This window comes from Cucumis sativus, chromosome 3, assembly GCF_000004075.3.
Source record: "Cucumis sativus cultivar 9930 chromosome 3, Cucumber_9930_V3, whole genome shotgun sequence".
NCBI classification, from domain to species: domain Eukaryota; kingdom Viridiplantae; phylum Streptophyta; class Magnoliopsida; order Cucurbitales; family Cucurbitaceae; genus Cucumis; species Cucumis sativus.
In genome coordinates, this window is record NC_026657.2 from 6,592,699 (window position 1) to 6,620,242 (window position 27,544).

Genomic DNA, 27,544 nt, shown 5'->3' on the forward strand with positions numbered 1-27,544 from the left:
AAGAAGAATTGGAACCGTAGATTAATGCACAAAAGACTCGGATATCAATGAAATATGAAGCGTGGTGGAAGCTTTTACACAATCAAGAAATTCGAAATCATATTAACTTTAAATTGAGCAAGAAATAATATATACAGAAGCGTTAAAATGGGGAATTAAACGGTGTGGTACACATGAATGAAAAAGGCAAATATATTACAAATTAGTGGGCGGTGTCGGGAACCCAATTTTGAACCATATTTTCATCTGCAGATTTAGGTCCGCCGCAGGATCTAGACACTGACTCGAATAGTCTTTCGATATCTGGTGCACATCTTATGAAGGAGCGGTTCCAAAAGTTATATCTTGGGTTCTGAAAATATTACACATCCTCTCCCCTTAGTATATTAATGTAACAATGTGAGAAGTTTAAAATGGATACAAGTTGGGATTTTCATTTACCTTAATAAGCTCAATGAAAGTAATCAGCAGACCCCATGGATGAGGTCGATTAACAATGAGGCGTTCCAACAACACCCTTGTTATCTGCTCCTGGATAATTTCCTGCCATTGTTCCAATAACACATTATTTATTATTTACTTTTTTATATAAAAGAATACTAAGGGAAGAAAAAGTGCAAACAGAATAACTGACCTGAGTTGATTCTGCAAATAAGTATAGGAGAACAAAAGAAAAGTAATGAGTGTGGGTATTCGGATATCGAAGTTGGTTAGCAACAGCATTGAGGAAGAGGTAACGCCCTTCAGTATCCAACTCCACAATCAGAGTCTGAAAAATATCGAGAGCAGCTCCCACCAAGAATACTGCTAATGTAACAGTATTAGCACTTGACTGCGCATGAGGACTTCTTGCCTGAAGTTGTTGGATGGCCTGAACAGTTGTATAAACAACATTACCATCTTTTAAGTTCGAAACAGGATAATGGATCGAAAATTGAAGAGAAGTCCTAAAACTGTTACACGCTGACATTAGCATGCAGAATGTATAACTGAAGCAAACCGATTGAGAAAAATATAGCCAACAATTCCCAACTTCCAATCACTAAATGCTCATTTTCCAGACTACAGAAACTAGTGCTAAGCATTATAGCACAGCATCAGCCAGAGATAATCACGAAGTATAAAAACGGTTTGAAAGGTAGAGAACCAAGTACCTGCATCCCAACGTAAAGTACAAGGGAGTTAATCAAAGGCACATTGTAACGGGTCCCAGCAGAAGCAGCTTCACTGGGAGGAAGTAGCAATTTCTGCTTCAGATCAGCCAGAAACGAGGATCCTTGTTGCCTGGTCTGCAGAGGGAGGAAAAAAGGGAAAGAAGAGTAATGCAGATGTAGGTGAGAAAAATATAGTACACGAAAACAAAGGCGATAAAGGATGGACAGCCAAGAGAAAAAAAAATGCCTAAAATAAAGATTCAAAATTTTACTTAAAAATAACAGTAAAATATCAATAGTAGTAGAAAAGAAACTATCAGCAGTTTGTTAGATACCTAGATTAGTATAGGGTAGGGGTAAAAGGGTAATTAGATTTGTTGGTAGTTAGTTGGTTATAAATAGGAAGTTGGGGAGGGAAGAAGGGTATGAAGAATTTGGTGAAGAATTAGGGCTGCAACATTCCTTGAAAAAGTGGAAGCGCAGAGGATTAGGGTAATTTTCTGTTTGAGATATCAGTGTTCTATCACAGTTCTTGCCCTTAACAATCTTGCTTAAACTACAAACAAAAACGATGAAGCTTGTTACTTGTTCACAAATGAGAACCTTTTTTTCAATTGTTGGGGTTTGTTACAAGTTATGCGGTTTTCTTTAATTCTATCTGTAAAATGCATTTATGTTAAGAGTTGGCTGTTTTTAGTAAGGCTTCATAGCCGTTACCTACAGGTTGTCAAGGAATTAGTTATTCACTTCCACACCTTTAAATAGCCGTAGCTAGGCTGAATTAACTCATTCGTTCATTCAATAAGGAAATCTTGGACTTCTCAATTGTTCAACAACAAGAATCTGAGTATTGTGTTGCCGTTTTATTATTTTTTTTTTTATAAGAAACATGCATATTCATATAAATAGTGAATGCCAAAAGAAGTACCTTGAGGTACTCATCCACATCAGCCTTCATCTGTTTCAATTTAAGAGCTCCATCCACCTCAGACAGAATACGTGGAGATTGATTGATTTCCGCAAGCAAGTCAATCTGCATGTGATGGGAACTTGTTTAGTACCTCATAATTTATTTCCATAATCAAAATGCTCGCTAGAATATGAAGACTAGACCTTCAAGTTGGGAGTGGATGGATCTGGAAGTCTCATGTTTCGAGGAAACGCACTAAGGATGATATTTCGCATCTGAATGCAGCTAGGAGGAATCACATCGCAGAAGGTAAAATGATAATCACATAGAAACTCGGGGAAATCGTGAAGCAAGACTAGCAACACCCTAAGTGTGCCTTTATAAAGAAAATGAACCTGCAAAAAGTAGACGATAGACAATAAGTGCCACTACAAAAGAAACACTCAGCCACTAATGAGGTGGATGACAGAACAAAAAAGAAGGGCAAACCGGTGGTCCAAGCTCAGCATTCCGCAAAAAAGGTTCCATGAATTGAAACATGTCTACAAGCAAACGTTGGATGTAAGGCCAACCCTTCTGACTATTCCCAGTAAGCATCTTTGGCATAAAACTTCTATGACTAACCAACTCAAGCCAGGCATAGCTGGGGAAAGTATCAACCGCAGGGAGTAAGTCATTGCAATAATAGAAAATTCAAGAAAAGAACAAAACGTCTATGCAATCTTGAATACACATCCACAGATATAGGCCAAGATCCTTGTTGAATATTTTTTTCCCTCTAAATAAAACTATTGATTCAGAAATGAGAATAATATAAAAAATTTACAAAAAAAATGATAGCCCATTAGAATTGGTACCACTAGAGATCTAATTACAAAATCTAATTCCCTATATACCAATTAGTTCCTCGATCAAAGATCAAATTAGGAGACAAAGAACAGACGCTAACCTGAATGCTGGAATCTTAAGAGGGTGCAAAGCATGAAATGCATTAGCAAAGGCTGTCAATATCTGCAACGTGGTGACGGAAAATTTAGATTATTCATGAAGGAAAGAAAGAAGCAATTATTAAGAACGAGTGATTTCATACCTGAAAGTTAGCACCATCAACAATAGGTTCTAGAGACCCCAGGTCAGGAAGCCAGTTAATAAACAATCTAAAATATGGCCTTGGATTGAATGATCCTTTCTTCTCCTCGGCATCTTTCTGAATAAATCTTACGGTCACTGCCAGAATCTGTAGCAATACAGAATAGAATTACTAAGTCATGAGCAAACATGCATAATATAAGTAAGGCACAAAGTAGATCTATAGCCCATTACCCTAGATAAAAGAGCCGTTTTACCAGATCCCTGGAAATAAAAGAACAGAACATGTCAGAAGCAAATAGCTTGTATTCAAGATGGTGATATAGATACAGTACACACACACACACACACACGGGTATATGAAGAAAAAAAAAATTAATTGAAAAAGGACCAAAAAAGGAGCAGGGCAATATTTTACAACAGCAAGATGCATGTGTGTTCTCACCTTCAAGATTGAAAATACAAGCTTGGCATAAATGTCAATTGCAAGGAAGGAAAGATTCTGTATTTGTTGGGGTGATTGTAATGCACCCGAGTTAATTACTTCAGATGATAAGCAATGTGCCACAGAAATCTCCTACATTGCCAACGATACAGTAAGTTGGAAAAATAAGAATATGATTCAATGCTAAATAGAAATTAGAAAAACAAAACAAATTAAAGCATACCGTGAGTAAACGGAAAAACCGATCAGTCATATCATCCCCTTTCAGAAGTCCATTCTGATGTAATTGCAATATGAAATGATTGAAGGCAGCTTCATTAGCACCAGGAAGCTCACATATTCGGTACCATTCAGCAAATAGAATTGACACCTACAAGATGTAAATTGAAATCTTGAAATCCATCTGTTGGTTATTGTTGGAAGAACAAAACAATTGGGGACATTCTAAGTTCTAATGTTCATTCACATATTTACAAAAAGATCAATAGCTTTTCTGCATTTACTTGGGAGGGTAAGATTGCAAGAGCCAAAGCCCAAACGTGGATCCAAAACAGAGAAGATATGACATGGATACAATTAGTCATCTAAGACAAAGTCATGGCAACGGAACAGTAGTAAATAAATAATTTTTTAAACATATATCACCTAACATTTCAGTGATGTTGGCGTAAGATGTTTACATACTCTCGTAAGAAATTCGTAAAAAAATAATGAACTATGTAACAATGCAAGGGCCTTTTTTCTTTTTCCTTTCCCTTTATTTTTGAAACAACATATCGAGAGGTTCAAATATTAATAATTTATTTCTAATAATAAGATGTTTTCTATCAAAAGATTCAACAAACACCAAAAACTTTATTTTTTTTAAATGGTTCAATATCATGTAATAAATAAGGAAATTTGAAACAGAAATATTTCTGAATTTATATGTTCAATAATGTAAGTTCGATATTACACCTTAAGAGAACTACCTCTAATGGCGTTTAAATCCCTACAGAGTAACTCCGACATTCACACTCCAAAAACTAATTTCTACAATTTCAAACAGTTCTTGTCTCTTATAAAAGCTCTCAGAGCATTAAATGATGATATAAAAATAACATCATAAGATATCAGAGGATAATCAAATTACCTGATCGCGAAAACCGGCTGGATCTTCAGATTCAAGAATACTAGAATCTTCTCTGTTCGTTATGGAAGGTACAGGAGCCTGTTACAGAAAAAGGCAACAAAACTAAGGAATCGAGAAAACACAGACACATCTCTCGTTGTTATAGTAATTATAGCAGTCTTCTTAAGAAACCTTCTTGTCTCTGGCAAGTCTAGCCTTATCGTCCTTCCCAACATTAACCCCAGATATAGCAGCTACACTTGTAGCAGGATTCTTGATTATCTCAACCAGATGCTGCAAAGGCTCAGAAGATCCAGGTTTTGCAGCAACCTACCAATTAAACGACAAAGAGACTTTAGAAAAGTACCAAGGAAGAGTCCTCCAGTAACTCACATACAACACAAACCTTAGCTAATGCATCAACAAGATTGTGAAGTTCTGAAATTACACTCGATTCATCCACAACCAAGGTTTGGAGGAGTGATATAGCAAACTCTGTTGCAGCCTCTGACAAATTGCTTAAATGGTCAGTTCATATTGACACCATAAAAAAAGAAAATATTAAGAAATCAATATGTTCACTTACTATTCCTGCCTCCATCAATTAGTTTCGCCATATGAACATTATACTCTGCAAGATTCAATAATTCACTGCGAATAAGGCCAAGAGTGATGTCCTTGTTGTACTTCCGTTCTTCCTCAGAGTAAATCACCTGTAAAACAATAAAGTTGTAGATGATATGATTTCAAAGGCTGACTTAGAAACTAATCATTTTTTTTAGAGGCAAAGAAACTAAGAGTTAGAGACAAGATAGATTTAGTAAATAAATTTTAGTGCATGAAGAATTTGTTATACAAGTATATATATATATACACACACACACAAGCGTACACACATACATATACGTGTCTGCAAACATATCTATACACATCTGCATCATGTAGAACATCAGTAGGTTGTTCCACATTAATAAGAAAACCCTTGGGCCAGGAAAATTATAAAGTAAGGTAACGAATAAAATAATATAAAACCTATTATATACACATAGTTCATGTCAAAAGATAAAGTTTGATTGCTAGAGGGTTCCTTTTTGAATTTTGAAGTGGTGTGCCATTCTCAAGCTTTGCATTGCCCCAGTTGCTATCATAATTTTCTATGCGTGTTTGTTATCTTAGTCTTTATTTCTGCTCCTTTTTGAGACATACTTATGTATTTTTCTATTTTGTGTTCTTTATTTCACATATTTTGGAGCTGACTCTTTTCATTTTTATCATTTATTCAATAAGAAGTTATGTTTCTTGTTTAAAAAAAAAAGTGAACCCATTTATTTAATTGTCATCTCATTATTTTTCCTATGGGGAGCAATCGCAGATCTTCTCGTCCCGCTAAGGGCAAGCCCATCAAGACCACGCCAACGACCAAGTGCAAGCTTTATCTAAGCAAACTCATACTTCTACCTTTACTCGACATCCCATTCTCCCTCCCTGTCCGACGTAGGGGCAAGGCACTCCGACCTTGTCACTACCCCAAGCATATGTGCCCATGATCGGCACATTGTGCTTTGAATATAGGCATAGCCACATAGAGGTACCCCATGCCCCACCCATGCAGGCAGATCGCTCCCCTATCTCTATTATCTTTCTATAAAACCTCGCATCGATATTACTTAGCACAATTATGAAATGCGTTAGTAATTATAATTACAATATATATTGTATAGCTATCAATATATAACATCTAAAATTAATATAACAATAAATAACAGGAACAACCTTAAAGTTCAGGTACCCATTCTACAACTAATTTTTTCATATACCCTTGTATACTGACATCCCTCTCTACTTCTGTGCCTTAGTGGGAATATATTTATGTCCAAATGAAGAAATTATGTAGGTAAGAAAATTTAAGAGCAAGAAAGAAAATGAAGAAAAAGTAATGAATGTAAAAGGAACAAATGATTCCAGATTGGATCCCCATTTGAAACAATGAACTTTAAATTACTAGACCATACCCAGCTAGTAAGTTCCTTCACAACTAGCTTGCAAACATCGCGAATGGCAATCAGAATAGCGAGATGGGCACCCACATGGAAAGTGTTTGATGCATTGTCATATAAAACTTTAAACACCTACATCACAAATGTAAATCCAAAATGAGGGAGATAAAGCAGCATAGACAAACAAATGGGGTAAGAAAACGAAAATGACAACCATCTCTCAGTTCAACAAAAAATTAAACCTTTTGAGCCACAGCAAGAGCAGCTTCATCCCGACTTATACATCTTAGTATGATCTCAGGAACCTCCGCAATAACACCCTGAACAAAAATAGTTTAATGGAAGCTTTAACTTTCGAATGGCAGACCCATAGTCACTCGTTGAATACATAAAACTAGATTTCAAATGCCCAGGGTGATAGAAGTGAGGAAAAAGACAATATACCTGGAATTCAGCTTCACGAGCCTCACTACTAACCAAAGCCTCCAACTGACACAAAACATTAGGGTAACTTCATAAGCTAAGGTAATACCCAAAAAAGCAAAGCAGCAGTGTTGCAAAAATTAAAGGCCGATTGCTTAATTCTCATGTCATAGGGCTCCAGCCACTCAGTTTCTATTGCATGCAAGCCCCTTTCTTTACACTATTACAGGCTACATATATGATCTAACACTCAACAAAATGCTAAGAGAATTGAGAGGGCAAACAACTCAAATCACCCTTCTCCATATATCTATTATCCCCTAAACAATCCCTTGCATGCCAAAGGTCTACGTTCTAAGAAAAGGGTCCCAATCAAAATGAAAGGTCACAAGCATTTAGCAAAAATAAATGCAAGCCCTTGTATCTCCTGTATTCAAATGAAAATACAATGAGGTATAGACAAGCATTATTCATAGATGATGGAACTATGTTAACTGGAACTGGACGTTTAAGCAGCATAGTTAGGCTTAAGAGTAGTGCCAACCTTTTGTGAAATAACTTGGAATTTATCCAATGCATCTCTGGTTGTAAGTGAGGGTTCAGATATAGTAGTTGCAAGCCGATCAGTAGTGATTGGTGAGGGCAAGGGCTGGGTAGAGGATCCAGGTTCCTAAAACATGAGCACATAAAAAATTAGAAGTATGTCACTGGGGTGCAAACTTATTATTGAAAAATAAAAGTAATTGTCCAACCTTTAGACTGTCAGATGCATCGACTGCATGTAGCTCAGGGGCTGAAGCAGCCGAGGGGAAAGAAGGAACAACCAAATCATTTTCTGGACCTCGTATACCAACACCATCAGCAGCAATATGTCCTGAAGGTGCACTGAGATATTGCACAGAGGGAATGATTAGGGCAACTAAATGCGCTTATAACTGAAACAATAATAGACATGGGCCGATCTAGAAAACCTTAGTTGGGGCACAGAGCTAGGTTCTACAGCATCATCTACCGACCGAGATACTCCTTCAAGCCCAGTAACAAGTCCAGACGTGTATCCCGAGTTAAGTTGTCCCGATGACAAACCAAATTGATTGCTCAAACCAGTACCACTAGCAGTAACTGAAGAACCAGTAGACTGTGCAGCTTGGCTGTTTTGATTTTGCAACGGAAGCCTAACAAAGTCCTGAAGGAACAAAGAATTTTCACTCTTTTACTATCTTATCTGTTTGTTTTTGTAAATATCAAAATTACAAGCAATGAGAAGGGAGCAAACCTCATAGACTCGTTGTTGTGAAACAGACAGATGTCCCGGTTTAGGGCGGAGAGCCTCAGGCACAACACCAAGAGGACCTTGTGCATACATGCCAGTGTCAAAAAAGGTTGTATTAACACCTTCCCGATGCTTCCTTCTTAATGATAGTTGTTGAGCTATTTCTCCATCAATGGTTTGTATTGCCTTAGAAACACACCATTACCAAAAACAAATTGTAAATCACATGGTAGATTACTATATAATACCAGGAACAAAAGTTTAAAAGAGATGATTTCTTCAAAGATAAATTTTTGATGGTCCCCACAGTCAAATTAATAGAAAGTTGGGAATGATTGCAAGCACTTATTTAAAGTGAGGTAAGAACTTGACAAAAAATAATTAAATAACAAAAAAAATCAAGGCTGCAAGTATTACTCAAATGCAAGTCAATTTAGAAACCTTTAAGTAATGCCTAGAGAACAAAATTAAATAAGATTATAATAAATACCAAGGCAAATCGATTTAAAAACTTTAAGCATCATGTAGAGTAATTTATAATAATACGACTGCCGAACATAGAGATGCTAAAGATTCTTTTTCCAGTAACTTTGTAATGCTTGCCTGTTCGGATTGTTAACAACGCCTAACATGCTATACTCACAAGTCACATTCTCGATCAAAACACAACTTTATAACCTTCAGCTACTTTTGAACCGAAAACTAATCCCAAAATATCAAGACCTCGATACACAACTTCAGGATTTACTGACCTTATCTGTAGCAGCCTGTTCTATTATGGCACAACCAAGATCAAGGTTATCATTTGTAACAAGCTGGACAGCTTGCTCAAGCAGATCACTGGCAACGCCCAAATTCTGAAGAGAACTTCTGAGTTGACTTGATATTGAACCTCGTAAGGGTTCCTACAACAAAAAAAATGTACTCCGTTGATTAAAAATGAAATAAAAACGATATGAAATAATCAACCATCAGGTATTATAATAAGCTTGACAAAATAAAAATTGTGTAACATTAAAAATTTATTATAAGATGAAAAACCTTGCAAGTCACATGTGCTAGACATCCAGCCAGACTAGCAACCATCAAATGTGCAGCATTAAATATCCGGGTCTCATCCGATTCCATGGCATAATCCTACAATCGCAGATGATTCAAATAAATGGAAGGAACAAAACTAATGAAAAATGTGGAATAAAACAAAAAAAGTTCAAAAATTCAATGTGGTATCCGTCTAATAAGTAAAAAAACATTTTAGAGATGACATACATACAAGATATAGTTGAGCACTTTAATTAAAAATTAGCAAGTGTGTGGTATGGTTTTTGAACGAGAAATAGAAAAAAATAAAATGAGACAAGTGCTTAAAAGATACGCATACTCCTAAAAAAGTACTTAAAAAAATACAGAATTAGGAAGGAAGAGCAAAGGCATTTCAGTTTTAACAGATATCTTGCAAGACAGCCAGTACTTTCTCATCCAATCAACAATAACTTCATAAGCCAGGCAGTTAAATACCCAAAAGCAAGGAAACAAACCTGATGGATGGAAACAGTATAAAAACTATTCATTCGTGAAAAGAATTTCCTCAGTTCTAAACAAAAACTAGACATAATCCAAAAGGGTGCATAAGCTAAGTAGAAATGTGAAATTGCATAATGAGGTGGGATCATCTCAAAAAAAGCATGTCAATCAAATTAACTTATGGAGAAGACCTTCAAAACCAGCTCCTTTGTTGTTTGGGTAGCTATAGAGACACTACGCTGCACAATACCAGAAACAATCTCTTTCACAGCTCTATCCATTGCAATTGGAACTGCTCTGTAGCATGTGCAAGAAGATATAAGCAAAACTCATTTTACCAAAAATAGCTGTACCATGGATAATTACTTAATCTAAAGGGTTATGGTAGTATAAGCTCCAAACCTCTGAAAATGAATGTGCAAGCCCAAACTATTAAGTTTCTGGTTGATCACAACAAGACTTCCTATATTAGGGATACCTGCAGGAAGCTGCAATAACAAGAAATAGCCAATAAGCAAATTATGTTATCCAAATTAGAATGCAATGCAATTATACCTGATTTGTTGAGAATGGTGAAGGCGATGGTGTAGCTTGTAAAAGTCCCTGGGCAGTAGGAAGCTGATCAGACAAGCCCAGTGCAGAAAGCTTTTCATCTTCCATTAATGTGCCAGAAGAAAGATGAAGTGGGGTAGCATACTACAACCACAAATAAGTTAAAGTATAAAAAAACATCATTAGCAATTCCAACAAAATAAAACAGAAAGTTTGTCCAAACTGGAATAGCATGGGGATTTAATCCGCCTATTTTGGCTCTCTTTCCAACCCAGCACCAAACTAGCAGACCAGGTCTGTGACCAAAAAATGTAACAAAGATACGTGGAGGAAAATACTGAAGAAAATTGAAATTTTCATGTGAAGTAATTTATGGATGACAATATTTGTGAAAGTAAGCAAGGTTCCAAAGGACTTCAGTTTGATTATGAGAAGAAAACAATCTTATGGAGAGAGTAATAGTTAGGCATTAATGAGAAATTGAAGATTATGTTTCCGTATATTAAATAACCTGTTTTTCATTATTGAGAAGAAGAAAAAGAACTTCAGTTGGAATTCAAAAGGTAAGCAGTACAACATGGCACCCTAATAAAACAAAACCTATTGAAGACCCCCCCCCCCCCCCCAAATTTCTTTTTTTTAACATTTATTATATGAAACTTTACAAGACTTCATTCATTAAAAAAAAAAAAAAAAAAACCAAAGGAATGACAAAAAGACCCTCTAGTTTAGGTTGGTCGTGTGAGTGGTGCAATCACAAAAATTGGAAGGCTGCTCTAATCAGAGACCATAAAATGTAAAAGAATCAAACAATTACCCTTATTTCAAAAAATTCTAGCGTTCCATTCCTTATCCAATTACCACAATTATTTTCGAGGCTTTTTAGAATTCTGACTGCTAGGACTCAATGGTCAGCTATTGCTGATCTGACTCTCTCGGTGTTGGGGATTTAAAGTTCAGAAGAAATGTTATTGATGTTGAATATCAGATCAGGCCAAACTTATGACCAAGCTCCAAAGTGTTTAGGCCTAATAATAGACATGATGTTATCCTCTGGATGTTGGAAACTGATGGTTTCTTTTCAGTTTAAGTCCTTTCCTAAAGCTTGTTGAGAAGGAACCTACCTTAAACAGATCAAGTCCTATTCTTATATGGAAAGCCAAATGTCTGGAGAAGGTGAAGGTCAAAGTCTTTGTATGGATTTTCTCTTCTTAAAGGCTGAATACTTGTTGTAGAATCCAAAGAACTCTGCGACATTATCTTCCCCCTGATTTTTTTTTCTTTTTGCCCTTTGCTATGGGTTGTTGGGGAAGGTTGTTTAATTTGTTCAAATTGTGATCGTGTTGGCCCAACGAAGCCTCTGATGCCCTTTTTCACCTTATTGAGGGCCTCGAGTTTCATGCTCAAACGAAAATCATTTGGTCCAATGGGGTCATGGACCTTCTTTGGAGACTTTGGTTTAGTTTTGTAGTCCTGAACTATTGAGTAAATAGGGACGTTTTCTGGGATCTTGTCACTATTTTTCCTTCTACTTGGTCTTCTATCTTTAAATTCTTTTGTAATTATAGCCTAACTCATATTCATTGTTGGGCTTCTTTTTTGTAACATGTGGGAATTTCATCACTCCGTTCTTTTGTAGTCTCCCTTTGATAATGAAGGTTATCTAATCTCCCCCTCCTTTTGTTTTAGTGACACTTACAGGGAAAATTATCTTTTTTATACTCTCATTAAACAATCATGATTAATGATACTCTGTCACTCCAATTTATAAAATGTTTTAATTAAATTTTTCACTTGATCCTTGTCTCTTAGATAAGAAAAACCTCAAGAAAGAAAGGACCTAACGAACCTGAGATAACAGGTGAGTATGATTTCCAGAATTTGATGGTGTTGCAACCTCTAGCGGGAGCTCCACTTGATTTAAAGAAGACATTATACCGGATTTCACTTCAGCTACCATCTGTGTCTGAGATGCTCCAACGTCCTTATTTGAAAAATCAGGATTGCCATCAATTTCTCTCTTCCGGTCTTTGAGAAGAGAAGTTGGTGTTATTTCTTTCATATCCACACTGAGATTCTTGAATAAAACCTGTACAAAATCAACGTCAAATAAATGAATTAAATTAAGTGATAAGAACTATATTTTCCCAAATATTGACTGGCCATTTTTCTTTTAATCAATGAAATTTTCTTATCCCATATCAGCAGTACTTATAGCTAACTGTATCCATAGTCATTTACCATCTTGAAATGTGCATACATACCTCAATGTCAAACTTGAGGTTCATTTTCAAGTTAGGCATTGAATAAATCTCAGCCAGTAGTCCAAGAATGCCCATGGTCCAAGGGTTTGGAGGTTGATATGCTAAACTACTTTGACATGGTTCAAGGATCTACAGCCATAATAATATAAAGGTAAGATCAGGATACTCAAACAAAACTACAAAAAACATTCCTCACACAGTGTGACCCTACCTTGGAAGTAAATGGTATTACTGCAATCATTAGCCCCTTTTCATATGCCTGTCAAAACAAAAAATTAGTACGAAGAAAGAAAAAAAATTATAAGAAACAAGTGTATTCATATAACAAAAAACGAAGATTTTGGAAGAAGTATGGTTTTGTAAAACAGAAACTAAAATTAAGAAGTATGGTTTTCAAGAAAACAAAATTGATGTAAAGTGGAAGAAGTCTCGAACTCCCTCCATGGAATGAATCTAAACCAACATAAGTAGATGCTTTATTACCTCAATTATCAAAGATTTTGGATCTATTTCACGGGCTCGCAGCACTTGGTTCCTGCCAATTGTTAGTTTCCCAAGCCAACTTCCCAAATTCTTAAGTAATGAACGTTCTTCTGAACTTGACTTTATAAGGTCAGATCCTAACAGAACCTGAAGAGAAAAGAAAAAACAGAAGTTTACTACAATGCCAGGCACTGGTTGCACGTCACATTATCCAAGAAGAAACGAACACCTTGCAGTTCTCATAAGTAGCCTGAACGATCTCTTTACTTAAAGCTTTTGAATTAACTCTGTCCAGGAACTTCAAGTACAAATCATGGAAATTCGGCTCGATGCTAGCCCTGTAATACGATGTAGGATGTTAATTTATAACTTGTGTATTAACCAATATTTTCTCTAGGCAAATTTTTCTAGAATATCCTGACAGTTCCCTCCCCATAATAAACTATAGCCCATGGTTTTCAGTTTTCAGCTCAATGGTACCCTCCAATAAATTACCATACACACTGCAATTAGTTCTGTACAAAAATGCATACAAGAATTCAGAGTAACTTCAAACCTCTTCATGACCATATACTGAGCAAACCAGGGATAAAACTGCTCCTTCAAAATTTCAGTAAATTCTTTTGCTTTGGCTTCAAGATTAGCGAGTGAAATATTATTAATCATAAATGAAATCTTATCCTGTACATCCGATCCGGGAGCCTGTACACATAAATGAGATCTATCAAAAGGCTAGATGGGCAAACATAAATTCGAAGTCCCATAACAAAGAAATAAGACTTGCTAAACAGCAATTAAATAAAAATACAATAGAGAGGAATATAACTCTTCAACTCAACACTACTAAGATAAGTCATAAATTAGAAAATGCAGAAGAAGAGGGCATAGTATAGAGTAGGCAACGTGAAACTAGTCTAGAGAAAATTATTCTAAGAATTCCCAGGTTCCTAAGGAAAACTATCAATAACCATCACTAGAAAGGTATACTATAGAGTAGAAATATTTTCATTTGACAGTTTGGCTACAGCCTTCTTGATAAACTGCTGATGAATGAATGAACAAAAGAGAGAGACAGCATCTTCCATTTCGTTTCTACTTCCTTGACTATTTTTCCCTTCAATTCTTCTTCCTTTCTTTTATTTTTCTTTACTTCTACCTTTACAAACTTTGCTACTTCCTCTTAATCAAAATGTTTAGTGTTTCGGGTTTAGGGTGGGGGCCATTATCGCATTGAACGGATGTTCAACACGACCAAAAGGCGCAAAAGGCAAGCGCCTTACTGAAGAGCTAAGAAGCACATACAGTTTACTTTGGCTAGCGTGTCTGTGTCCAACACGTGCTGAACGCTTGGACACTCTGACACTTGGTGAACACCTATCAGACACTTGTAAATGCAATAAATGCATCGGACATCCATAGAACACTCGTTAAATAGACTAAAAAGACACATATATGACAATAATAATAACTTTTAAGTGTAGATTACATCAAGCTAAGTCTTTTAGGGGTTGTTTGGTGCTTAGGTTTGGAATCAAATGTCTGGGAATTAAATGCACGTTGGCTCATCTGATAGGGTTTTGATGCCCCTAGGAATTAGAAATGCATGTGTTTTTTTAAAAAAAAAAAAGGAACCGAGCCTCAATATTATTAATAATGAAAATAGAGAGACAAAGCTCAAAGTACATGAGGGACATATAAAGAGCAAAGGGGGAGGGGGAGGATCAGCAGGCGCACCCAAGCATCTCAACTAGGTTGACTCTCCCTTAGCGCCCTCATCACATCCATATGCGAAAATAAAAACCCACATAGTAGGTTAAATAAAAGCAATACAACAGAACAATAACAAAGTAAAGGCCACAATACAAGGCCAAAAGATGATAAAGCAAGGCAGCAAGCCGAAAACAAAGCAAAATAATAGTCATTCTTGATTGAGCAAAAGCTGATTAGAGCAGAAGGCTTGATCTAGGAGACAAGAAAAACTAGAGCTTCCAGGTGGGGAGGTTATAAAGGCTGGCCAATTTAAAACAATCTCCTGCGAAGAGTAGTTCTGAAAAAATTTGGATAATGAGCACCATGAAGATGCGTTCAGTCAAGCAGAATCATAACGTTCCATCCAAGTCGATGATTTTTCGTGGAAAACTCTTTGGCTTCTTTCAAACCAGATTTCAGCTAAAAGAGCTTTAACGTTCCATCCAAGTCGATGATTTTTCGTGGAAAACTCTTTGGCTTCTTTCAAACCAGATTTCAGCTAAAAGAGCTTTTACTGCATTTGCCCACAAACAATCAGCAGTCCTCTTCTTCAAGTTTGGACCAGCAAGGATTTGAGACACATTATTCTTAAAAACATGATCAAAAACCCAACAAAAATTGAATGCTTGGAGAAGGCGGAACCAACATTTAGAAGCAAAGACACAATCAAATAAAAGGTGGTTGATGCTTTCCATGTTGTGTTATCCATGTTATTAACACAAAGGGGGCAGACATGAGGTGAGAGGCCATGGGAGGGAAGCTTTCTTTGAAGTACCAAGGCACAATTTAAATTTCCGAAGAGCATAATCCATATGGAAATATTTATCCTTCTTGGGCTGTTAGATTTCTAAAGCCTTTTGTACAAAGAGTTTGCCAAAGGAGAAGATGTCGAAATATGCTTAACCAATGATTTTACCGAGAAGGATCCTGAGGTTTCAAGGGACCAAAACCTTTGATCTGGAAAGGAGGCTGGCTGTGAAGAAGAAATCTGACTTAACAATGTCTGGAAATCTAGATTTCTTCATCATTTAGAAATCTTCTGAAAAAGATGGACCAAGAATTGGTTGCAGATTCCCAATGATCTGAAACAAATGCATGTGTTTAGGGTGCAGGATTTAAAAATCTAGGTTTCAGCCTGTGTTTGAGATGTTGGTTTTGCATTCTTGAGTTTAGCTAGTTTGTTCGGTTTTTTTTTATTTTGTGAATTGTACCTCCTAAATTTTATCATTTATCAATTATTGAAGTGAAATGTTTTTTCAAATTTTGTGCCTCTTATTCAATTCTTTACTCTATTGATTTTTCATGACAATAATGTAAGAATGAGAAATTTCAACATTCAATAGCAATAATATCGGTAGCGCCAAAAGAGAGTACCTCTAACCCTTACTTCTTTGAAGGAGAAAAAGAAAGATACGTGGAATAAGTCAAAAAAGAGTTCGACTGTCACCCCGATTTTTGCTTGTTATCCTTCACCCCGACGAAATACCACATGCAAGCAACAAGGGGGAAGGGATGAAGGAGATGAGAAAGATGTGTAAGGGAGGAGAGGAAAAGATTAGGGTTTGCATGGGAAAGTAGATGAATGGATGAAGAGAGATGTGAAAGAATTGATGGAAGAGAGAGAGGATGCACAACCCAAGAAAGAGAAAGTTTTTCCATTCTTTTTTCATGTGTAAAAAGAGAATGGAAAAACGTGAAAACCTTCCATTTACCCCATTTTTAAGCCAATGATTTTACACCATGAGCCAGATATAGGTTTGTCATAACCTAATGTCAAACCAAGGGGCCAAACAACCCCTTAAGCATATAAATGCATCAATTCATTTACTATGACTTTTTTTTGCTATAAAGATGGTATATATTTTTTAATAAATGTGTCCTTGCCATGTCATGTCCAAGATTTTTAAAAAATGGTGTGTCACCATCTCTGACATCCATTTCGTGCTTCTTAGCTAAAGAAGCGGTATGGCATCACCTCTCGCCTCAAGTGAGCATCGGACTGTGCCTCAGCAACGCTAATAGGAACCAAAACATAAAATCAAACTAAGTTGAAATGTAAAGAATGAAAATTCACAAATAAAACAAGTGTCTCAAGGTACTTGGACCCTCCCCTCTTGAGATCTCACCCATGCCCTACTCTAATCGCCAAAATAATGCCTAAGTTCATCTCTTTCTACCCTATTTATAACCACACTCCCTAACTACTTTCCTAGCTAATTACTAACATACCTCTATTACGCTAGTAAAACAACACCCTAATAACATTCCTATCCGTAAGTCTCAAAGAAGTACCACAACTCCAAAGCAGACAGCAGTATATCAGACAGCATCACCTTCTCGCTGAGACACTGTCACAACTTTAATTCTTAGATATAGAAGAAAAATACAATATTTTACTACTTGTACTTGGAATATCCAAGTGAAGGAATTTTCACAAACGTGGCAAAAATAATTATTATAATAGAAGAACTATATTACAATGTAAATAACAAAATACACAACGAAAGCATTAAAATCAAAGAAACTTGATAATTTTATATAATATATTGAATATTCATAATAATTGAGAGCACATAATGACCTTTTACATAGGGAAATAAATAGACCTCAAAGAAACCACAAAAGGATAATGCATAAATGAAAAATACCAAAAAGGAAAATGATAATAGAAAATAATAGGACATAAACCCTAATTTCCTTTTAACAAAGCTTAACAACAATATCGGTTCAAATTGTTCCGTTTTAAAACCTTAAACTGTTTAAAAAAGAATAAAAAGACTGAACTTCTAAACAAGAGGAGGCTGAAGCATTGATGAGCCCAGGCAACCTTATCACATTAACACTGGTTTATATTCAGAAGGTGTCAAGGTTACCTATCCTCATAATCCGCTAGAAGGAAAGGAAGCAAGATAACTCTACATTTTTTATTTAACAGACAAAATTTATTCACATTGAAGTAGACCTTGAGTGAAATAATGTGGAATTGGGAAGGCAATCACAAAAACAACATTCCAATTTTGAACGATCAATAAAAGACTGTAAACTCTGAGAATCTCGGAGAGAAAGAAGAATCTCTATTGCATCCACATGGTCAATCCTCGAAAAATTGTTAAAAATGTTTAGAGATAGAACAATGAATGAGTACCTCAATAGGAGTTTCTCTTTTCTCAGCAGCAGCAACAAGCGTTTCAATATTCAAAGCTGAACCAAACCCTGTCAAAGGATAAAAACATAACCATTGTATTCATTCCACACAAGTAACAAAATTTTCAATGTCTAATCAGTGAAGAACTAACTGGTAGAAGCAGCCCCCCGTGAAGGACGAACAAAACCAGGGGAAGGAGCCAACGCTGCTGGAGTATTGGTTGTATTCTGCACCCACAATTGTAGCAGTTTACAGAGAGAAAGAAGGAGATGTTTTATTGTAAACAATTATGACGATTGAAGGTACAAATAGAATAGAGTCTAATACAAATGGACGAAAAAACTAGGAGAATGGAGAATGAGTTACCTTTTGATTAGCAGAAGCATCGCCGGTTGGTTGAATTGAAGTTTGCCCCATAGGAGGTACATTTGGTTTTACGTCAACAGATGGTGTGGTAAATTTAAGTCGATCATCAATGGCACTTTCATATTTTTGTTGTAACTCCATTGCTGACGAAAGCTGCTGGCCAGGTTGAATGTTGCCAGAACCATTTAACTGCAATCAACCAAAATAAAATAAGGCATCTTATTAATACTTGCCATCAAGAAATTATCCCTCTCAATGGCTAAACAGCATATGAAAAACCCAATTCCACTTTTCCATCTTCAAATAACCCTTGTTTTAAGAAACCAACCCTAAATTTGGATGAAATAATGTACAAGGGCATAAAAAAAACAAGCATGCAAATAGGAACCCACAACTAACCGGGCATAGATACCAGTTCAAATGAAGAAACCTGAGTTGGTATTTACAAAAAGCCCGACAGACCTTCACCCATAAACCCGATAGCTAAATTCAATAAAGAAGGAAATATGCTTAGAGTTCAAATGAGACTGAGACTATGACTATCACTGCAAAAAAGACCGAAAACGTGAATAGCGTAGGGGAAGATAGGAAGGTCCTTGTTCATTTGGCTAGGTACCGCTGCCGGTACCCTATTGGTAGGGAATCGAGTGGAAGCAAGGAAAGCTACTAAGAAAAAAGAAAGAACTACACTTTTTTCCAAGAAAATGGTTAGGAAAAGGTTCTAGATATCAAGCACAGACCTTCTCCCTTTACTCACTTCAGGTAGATCTGTCAATCTTTGGTTCACTGAGAGTCTCGGATGGTTCCCACTGCCTCTGCCTCTTGACTCACTCACACGGGTGAAAGATCTCATTACCTTTTCTCAGAGGCTACTTGAGAAGGCTACTGTTCCTGATCCAAGAGCTCTCCACGAGGAAGCATCAAAACATCCTACCAATATCTCTCTGCCCTTCGAAATTATCTCTCCAACTTCTCTATCTACTCCTAAAGCCTCTTTTAGCCAAAACATCGTCTAGGAAACACTCAACCTTTTCATAGGTTTTTTAATCTTTGAGCTTCAGAAAAACCAAAAACGCTTCCTTTTATTTGCTTTCATTCACCCATCACCCTTGAAGCTACCAAAATAGTGACCAGAATTTGCCTACAAGGTTGCCCTCTTAGAATTGAAGAGTTTCCTAGAGCTAGCTTTATGGATCACAACTTCATCAAACGAACAGATCTTTTGGAAAAAACAAATTTCCATTAGTTGAAAGAAATCATGGACTGAAAAAAATAGCAACCTTTTTTTAAGAAACAGGATTTTCATAAATCACTATCATAAAGATTTTGACAGAACTATAGCTAGTTAACTGCCAATTTGAGCACCCCCTCGTAACTTCACTTCTTTCTGCACCAATTACAATAAACATTTCTGGCATACGTAACAAATGATTTCTTGTGCATATTATGGAATAATTCCAAATTAAGTCAAAGATATAATCTGAACAAGGCAACAAAAAACATATTTGAAAGCAGTTGCAACCTCCACATTTCCTGCACTGACATCCGAATCAGAATGGCCAGCAGATATCCTCAGGAGAGCCTGCTCAATGAAAGCAACAAGTTCTACATGAGTGCTTCGCAAATGTGATATTTGCAGAATATGGTTGCAGTACTGCGGCCACTCAATCAAGCGATCCACAAACTGCTCTAGAGCCTTCGTACCAAACACAAACATCTGCCCAAAGAAAAGGTGTTAACCACAAATAATATAGTAGTAAGCACAATCGAAACCACTCTCTAAAATGCAATACAAACTTTTGAATCTGCAGGCTTGCGAAGTGCATCAAGGACACCACGAAGTGCAATCCCCAGTGTAAGGTGAGTTACAAGCTGATGTTTAATAACAGAGCCTGAAAAAGAATGAAATGAGCAAACTTTTTGAGATACAAAAGGATTAGATGAAATAAACTTATTAAAGAAACTCAATTTCAACAAGAAACTAACCAAAGAGAACTGCAGCAATTTTTAGCTGTCTTTCAGGATATTTAGGGAAGAATCTGTACTCCTCAAAAAGATTTGCAATCATGCATTCGAAAATTAATTGTTCCCTGTAAGAATAACACAGTTCGTCAGCTGCCCATTCGAACCAAGCTAAACCTTCTTTCTTTTTTTTGTTAACAAAGTGATTAATAATAACTGTGATCCTACAATCTGACAATGGCATCAAAGATGGAACAAAGAAAGCTGCAGTTGCCGGAAAGGGAAGAGAAATTAAAAACTCAGATACCAAAGAGAACTGGAAGAGAATACTGACATCCCATAGAAGGAAGCCGGAACATATGACCTTTACAAGCAGATGTGAAGCTACTACACATACAAGATCCAACTAAACGAAAGACAAACATGGATGATGAATCAGGGAGTTCTAAGAACTTAGGCAACAATACTGTTAATGCCCACGGGTTGTCTCGTGGGCCCGTGGGATTAGTCGAAATGTGCATAAGCTGGCCCGGACACTAATGGATAGAAAAAATATACTATTAATGCCCAGAGCAGTGTAGCCACTAAGAAATTAGAAACCTTGGTAAAAGTAATCAAATTAGATGCACTAAAACACCTACAGTTAAGAAAAAAAATTGTAAATGGGAAAAGGTTCAAGTGCACTTGCTTGCTGATGGTTGGAAAAACATGTAAATTACTTATACATGAGTGAAACAGAAAAAGAGTTCCTAAATAAACTATAGCTGACTCTACCCAAGTTGAATCATCTAACATCAAAAGATACGAGAAATTAAGAAAATCGGTCATCAACACTTTCACGCAGTGGTACAATTTTCTAAAAGACCAGATACTCATGTCCAAAAAGTAATAAAGATACATCACCTTTTCACTGAAGATTCCTTGAACCGAGCAAGCATTTGAACCATCGCTTCAATGGTCAACTGACCGGAAAACATTTGTTGGAAGTAGGAATTAGCTTCCGCCTCAATGTCATCTGTATATCCTTCTGTTGCAGGCACATCTGAAGCTTCGCCATTTTGCAGCTTTGGGTTCGACTCCAGAACTGCATCTTGCAACTTCTCCATTTCCTCGGATAGTTTAGCAGATGCAGTAATACCCACATTAGATCTAAGAACCTGATATTCACAACTAGGTTAACCATACTATTCCATTTGGCAAATGTACAACATAACATTTAGACCCCTACATAGAAACAGGAATTTGGTCGTGAAAGTACTGGAGTTGTGCCATAGTACCTTCAAAAAAGTAGAAGCAGTGTCCAAATAAATATTTGAAAACGCATTAGAAGGATAGAAAGGTTTGGTTGAAAAATCTTGAGATCCCCCATAATGAATCCCTTTTAAGAACTTGAGACATTCCTGCAAATAAATATCATAAATGAGCACATTACAATCAATGTTGAAAACCTGAAATCTAACGGTAAATAGACATCAAGAAATATATATTCCTTAAATTATAAACGTGTTGATCTCAAGAACACAGTTCTAAAGATCGGGCAACCAATGAAAAATGATACCTCAAAAAATACATCTTTGTATGTGCTCAAATTGTTACTCAACCACTTCTCAAGGTCTAAACATTCCTGTCGTGAAGCAATAGCTGCCAGTCTGATACTGCAGGAATAAGGAATCATATCCAGTACTGAAAAAAGTATCTGCAAAAAGATATTGGTGGATAAAAATGAAATTTCAGGTTTAAAAACAAAAGAAATGGTTAGAAAATTTAATCAGTACAGCAAGAATCTGGTTCATATCATCTCTGCCACAGAAAGAGAGAGGTAGAGGGGGAGAGAGAATTTAGTATTACTTTATGTTTACCTTTAATTCTTGGCAGATGTCAACTATCCTAAGCATGGAGTCTGGATCACTGTTTTGAGCATCCACAAAGCCCCGTAACACTAAATTAGGGTTAAGATGCCATAGCTGGAAGATTAATTCACTACCAAGAGGATTTCTCAACATCAATGGGAAGACTAAAAAAGAAACTTCGTACTGAAGCAGATTATATGCAGTCTGCAAAAAAATATGTAGAATTTACAACCAGATCAGGATGTGAATGTGTGAGATAGCAGAGAGGACAAGCTTAGCGAATAAATTTATTTATATACAATACATAAAATAAAATAAAAAATGAACCCCTTAGTGTAGAGGTGACAAGAAAAAATGTACATTGGTGTGTGCCATCCCAAGTAGCAATAGCTCAGGCCAGTGTTTAAGAGGAACCTCCAGAATTGATTGCACAGATCTAGCATGACCTCGCTCAGCAAGTTCACATAATATAGCCAAAAGATCAAGACACGTCCATGCTTGATTTGTATGTTCAAGTTGAAGCTTATCCCCGTGCAATCCATCAATATAAGCCTATAAAAATATCTCATCAAATGTAAAATATTAGGAATATGTATTGCCAAATCAGGCTGGACAACGATTAGTTCCTGCAACAAAACTTTCACAGCAGTTGAAGTAGGCTAGATGCAAGCAACCAAAACAGGGAAGAATTAGAAGTGTCATAAATATCGACCATACCAGCTGTCTTCCAGAGTGAGCAAATGTAAATATTTCAGGTGGTGCCAATACCGCATGTTTAAGGAAAGAAATCTGACCCTCCATATTCTTCCAAACGGACCCACAAATAGTATGAAGAGGAAACGCATCCTATAACCTCAAACAAAGACTGGGTTAACGAGGAATAGGTCATTTCATCTCAGGACATCACATGTAAAGCAAATTATACCTGGCATGCACGTCTATATACAGACATGAAAAATGAGAATGCTTCCTCATTGGGAATGTAAAAACCTTCATGATCCAAATTTTCCATTACCCTTATCCAGTCAACTTTAGGTGCCTGTATCAGGAAAGCACAGTGAGGAAAAGAAAAAAAGAAAGAAATTAGTATTCAGAACATGCAGATGAAGAAAACAAGGCTTACAAGTTGCTTCACTGTGTCTAGGAGAACATCCACATCCCACGAGTTCAAGGATGGTAGATCAGACAAACCGCTGAAACCCAAAGCTAGACTAAAAGTTGAATATATATTTCGACTGTCCTCAAGACCAGTGTGATTGCGAGCTATCATGCCAAGTATCTTAGAGATAGTAATCTCCGTCAGCGGTAAAAAGAGGGACAAAATCTCCTTGCATTGTGTAGCATTGACTGTACATCCATAACCCAGTTCCTTCATTATATCTCCCATGCTCATTTCCTTCTCCATTTCAGCTAAGATGGAATCAAAATCATTATCAAGGGACTCATGTGACAGATTTACATCCCTACAGTGGAAAGAAAATTTTCCTAAGTTAATAACAATATTACAAAAAGCTCAGATACCCACCCAAATTCATTGATAACTGACAACCCAAGGTATCATACTTAAATATTGAAGACTAAATTTAAAATAAATATTCTCTGCCACCTTAAAAATTTCTCCTCTCGCAATTCATCTGAAAGAAGTGGTGACAAAACAAACTCGGTAACATCTTTTAACTGCACCAAAGATAGCATTTGCATGAAGGAATCTAAATGCTTCGAGAGCCCTTCTGACCGTTGGAGGAACATGATAATATCCTGAATTTGCTGAGTAGAATCCACAGATACAGCATTAGCACAAAGTTCCTCAATCTGACTAATGCAGAAGTTCTTTCCTGAAAAAGAAAAGCACAACCTGTGAAATCCCCGCAAGGAAAAAAAAACAAAATACAAATACTTTTTAAGTAGCTCGCTAAATGAGTCTAGTTCCGTTTGTGATGTAAAATAAAGTTGATAAGTTGCCGGTCGTAAAAGCAAAATCAACCAGGGTTTTATGCTTATTTTTATCAAAAAAAATAACTACTATGTCCACATTATCTTGTCTAAAAAAAATAGATATTCACTTTTTTTTTTGTTTTTGAAAAGGAAACTATATCTTTTTAGATAAGAAACGTGTATATTCATATAACAAAAAAGAACAACCTAAGGGTAAGGGACAAGAGGGCCCTCCCAAAAAGAAACTAAAATATGATGGTCTTCCAATTGTTGAAAATCATAGAAAGGCTATAATTACAAAATTGTTTGGTGTAATTCGTACTCCATCAATGGAAGCTGTGTGTTGCAACACAGTCCAAAAAGAATTATAGCTATCTTAAAAAAGTCCAAAAAGAATTATAGCTATCTTAAAAAATTCTACTATTCCTTTCTTTCCAAATGCACCACAAAAGGAACCGGGTAGCACATCTCCATAAGATGTTTCCTTTCGGGCTATAACCTCTAATGTTGCGCCCTTCAATCAACCAACTATCAACCTTACCAGGAAGACAAAGCTCCAAAGCAAAAGTTCTAAAACAAAGTGTTCCAAGCTTTCCTAGTAAAGAGATGATGCAAAAATAAGTGGTCCAGGGTCTCCTCTTCTTTGAAACAAAGGCAGCACATCGAGGGACTGAGCGTTGTGTGCTGGAATTTCTTTTGGAGTTTCTCGTGAGTGTTAAGACTTCTATAGGCGAGCAACCATAAGAAGTTGAAAAGGAAACTACATATTCACATTAATAAAAAGAACCATAGGAAAGATGCTAGGCTTAAAGATTAGAGGTGTTCCCTGGGTATAAGAGCAACTATAGCAATGTCGTACAATGGTAGTTGAAAGCAAATTGACTGCCAGAAAACATCAATAATCAATGATAACGTCTAGAACTTACCACACAACCTTGCATCAAGATTTTCAGAATCTGAAACAGCGAGACCAACTCCAATTCGTTCACACATTGACAAGTTTAACAGATTTGAGATGTTCTCGAGAGTAACTTGGTTGATATCTCTACTTTTAAGGGACTCGCACAATATTGTACTAAAATTAGGCCTGTCCAAGAGATGCTTGAAAACCGAAGAAATAACAAGTAGCAACAGCGGGTTTTCCAAATCTGTCCCATGACTGGTGAAATGATCCAAACAAGTTCTGAGCAGTATGAAGCTTCCTTCAATTCCACAGTCAATAAACTGAAGCACATTGAAGATATTGATTCAGTCAAACGCTTAAAATATGTGTGTGTGTGTGAGTGTGTGTCAATGTAAAAGATCAAAGCACTAGTTAAATGAAACCTCGGTTACTATTTGAAAAGAATATCTAGTCAACCTCTATTTCCTAATTCATCTATTTCAGGATTGTAGATGTTAATAGCTTCTATGAAGAAAAATAAAAGAGGGGACGGTACCAAATCAACAGCAGTCGAAAACAGAAAAAGTTTAATAAGTACAGTAAATAAATAACACAAATTGTAGAAGCCCTCAAGGCAGCTATATATAAGCTTTTCAAGCAAACACCCCTCAAGGCAGATATATATATAAACATCCCTAATGCCGATATTCAATTAAAAAGAAAGAACGGTCGCTCTGAAACTCGCGTCAGTAATCGTATTGCCAAAAGGATAACTCGGCAGGGTATACCCCCACTCCCACTTTTCACTGACCAAATCATAAAAGGATACCAAATCCTACAACAACAACAAAAAAACGAACCCCGAAACTGTATTACAAGAATGCCTGGAGATCAAAATGAAAAAAGGTAGCGGGGCATGGAGAGCTGAGCCAAAAAAAGAAGAAGAAAAAAACGTAAAGCAAGTGGGGAAATATAAATCTAAATCTAAACCAGGAGGCAGAAAGCAAGAAAGAAAAGAATTGAACGAGCAGAAGGGAGCTGAAATGAAAGTAAGAGTAAGAAGGAAAGTGAGGAGGGGGAAAGCGATGTAAGAAATGAGATGATAATACCTCAGAAAGCTCTTTGAGAACGGATTCAGCATTAGATTCAGTCAAACTGTGTAGGAGGAAGCGAATCTGAGAGGAGGTAGCAGTCGAAAACATCAGCATGTCGACCGAAGATCGAGATGCTAGGGTTTTGAAGCAGAAAGAGTGAAGGTCAGGTGAGTGAGTGCAAGGGAAGAAGAAGAAGAAGAAGAAGAAGAAGAAGAATGAAAGTTGAAGAAGCGGTTCGAGAGAGATGGATTGCGGGAACAGAGAGAGTCTTTTAGGAAAGGGAGATAGAAAAAGAAAGAAATGAGAGAGAGTATATAATAATGGCGCAAAATTGTATTTATTTAGTTTTCTGGACTTCTTAAGTGTAGTGGGCCTTCGACTTCTTCGTCCAAATCCAACCTATGTATGCTATGGCCTTCTCTTGTAAATTGAGACTCGATTTATCCACCTATATCTTCTTTCTTTTTTCTTATGCATTTTATTACCATTTTAACCCTATTTCTCTTACCTCAAATCTTTTTCTACTTAACATTTTGCTTCTTTTTAGGCTAATTATTTCCCAAAAGAAAATACTGTTTTTTTTTAGTTTGGAAACAAATAGTTTTTGGGATTAAAAGATATCTCTCTTTTTTTTTAAGGGTAGGTTTGATTATAAAAACAAATTATCTTGAATCTTGTATTTTAAGTCGAAATTATCATTAAACTTTTGGAAATTTTTAAAATAGCTTCAATTAGAAAACAAAATAAAAATACATTTAAATTTGGTTGATTTATAGCCAAAAATTAACTAGTAAGGTGTAAAAATTGTTGAGAATTTGTCCCAAAAATAAAAGGAGAATTGATATACATTCTATTGAAAAACCAAGTAAAATAAATTTTGTATTTTTTGTGGTTTTTACGTGAAGGATAAATTGTTTGTTTTCTTTATATTTTTTGTTATAAAATCCCAACATTTTTTTAAAGGAAAGTGGAAAATAAAAAATGTATATCATGCTAAATGAAATTGGGAGTGAAGACACCTACAATAACCACTAGATCAAGATGTCTACTTTCGTAACTTATTTCGATTATGTTTTTATGAAATGTACGTGCATACTTTTAAAAAAACGAGAACACGTTTTCAAAAACGTTATTTTTATTTTATTTATTCGCTATAACGTATTAGACCATATTTGATATATATATATATATAGAACTACTTCGTCTTTTGTTTGATTCTTTAAAATGAAGACACGGGTTTTAAATAACTAACCTATATAAAAAAAGGAAACAATAAATCAATATAAGAATTTATTATTGCATACAACCCATTTAAGAAAACATGAAGATGAACAT

At 36.1% G+C, this 27,544-nt stretch overlaps 1 protein-coding gene across 1 annotated transcript; it reads right to left on the reverse strand.

Moving 5' to 3' along the window:
- Positions 1-26,515, reverse strand: LOC101222446 (CCR4-NOT transcription complex subunit 1). The gene is made up of 51 exons (XM_011652334.2): positions 26,225-26,515; positions 25,159-25,456; positions 23,904-24,132; positions 23,421-23,760; positions 23,223-23,336; positions 23,015-23,143; positions 22,658-22,849; positions 22,307-22,501; positions 22,006-22,143; positions 21,725-21,847; positions 21,351-21,604; positions 20,472-20,575; positions 20,283-20,377; positions 20,008-20,202; positions 18,486-18,674; positions 18,271-18,346; positions 18,120-18,187; positions 13,782-13,927; positions 13,455-13,563; positions 13,226-13,372; positions 12,954-13,001; positions 12,743-12,871; positions 12,328-12,567; positions 10,482-10,622; positions 10,329-10,414; positions 10,118-10,223; positions 9,444-9,539; positions 9,155-9,307; positions 8,406-8,588; positions 8,101-8,315; positions 7,882-8,014; positions 7,674-7,799; positions 7,151-7,195; positions 6,949-7,026; positions 6,722-6,838; positions 5,296-5,422; positions 5,116-5,216; positions 4,902-5,039; positions 4,731-4,808; positions 3,822-3,968; positions 3,599-3,730; positions 3,388-3,417; positions 3,155-3,301; positions 3,014-3,075; positions 2,554-2,707; positions 2,268-2,459; positions 2,083-2,187; positions 1,155-1,289; positions 635-871; positions 442-543; positions 1-352 (listed from the first exon to the last, which is right to left on the reverse strand). The coding sequence occupies exons 1-51, from the start codon at positions 26,321-26,323 to the stop codon at positions 203-205; spliced, it is 7,173 nt and encodes a 2,390-aa protein (XP_011650636.1). The 5' UTR covers positions 26,324-26,515; the 3' UTR covers positions 1-202.
- Positions 26,516-27,544: the final 1,029 nt, after the last annotated feature.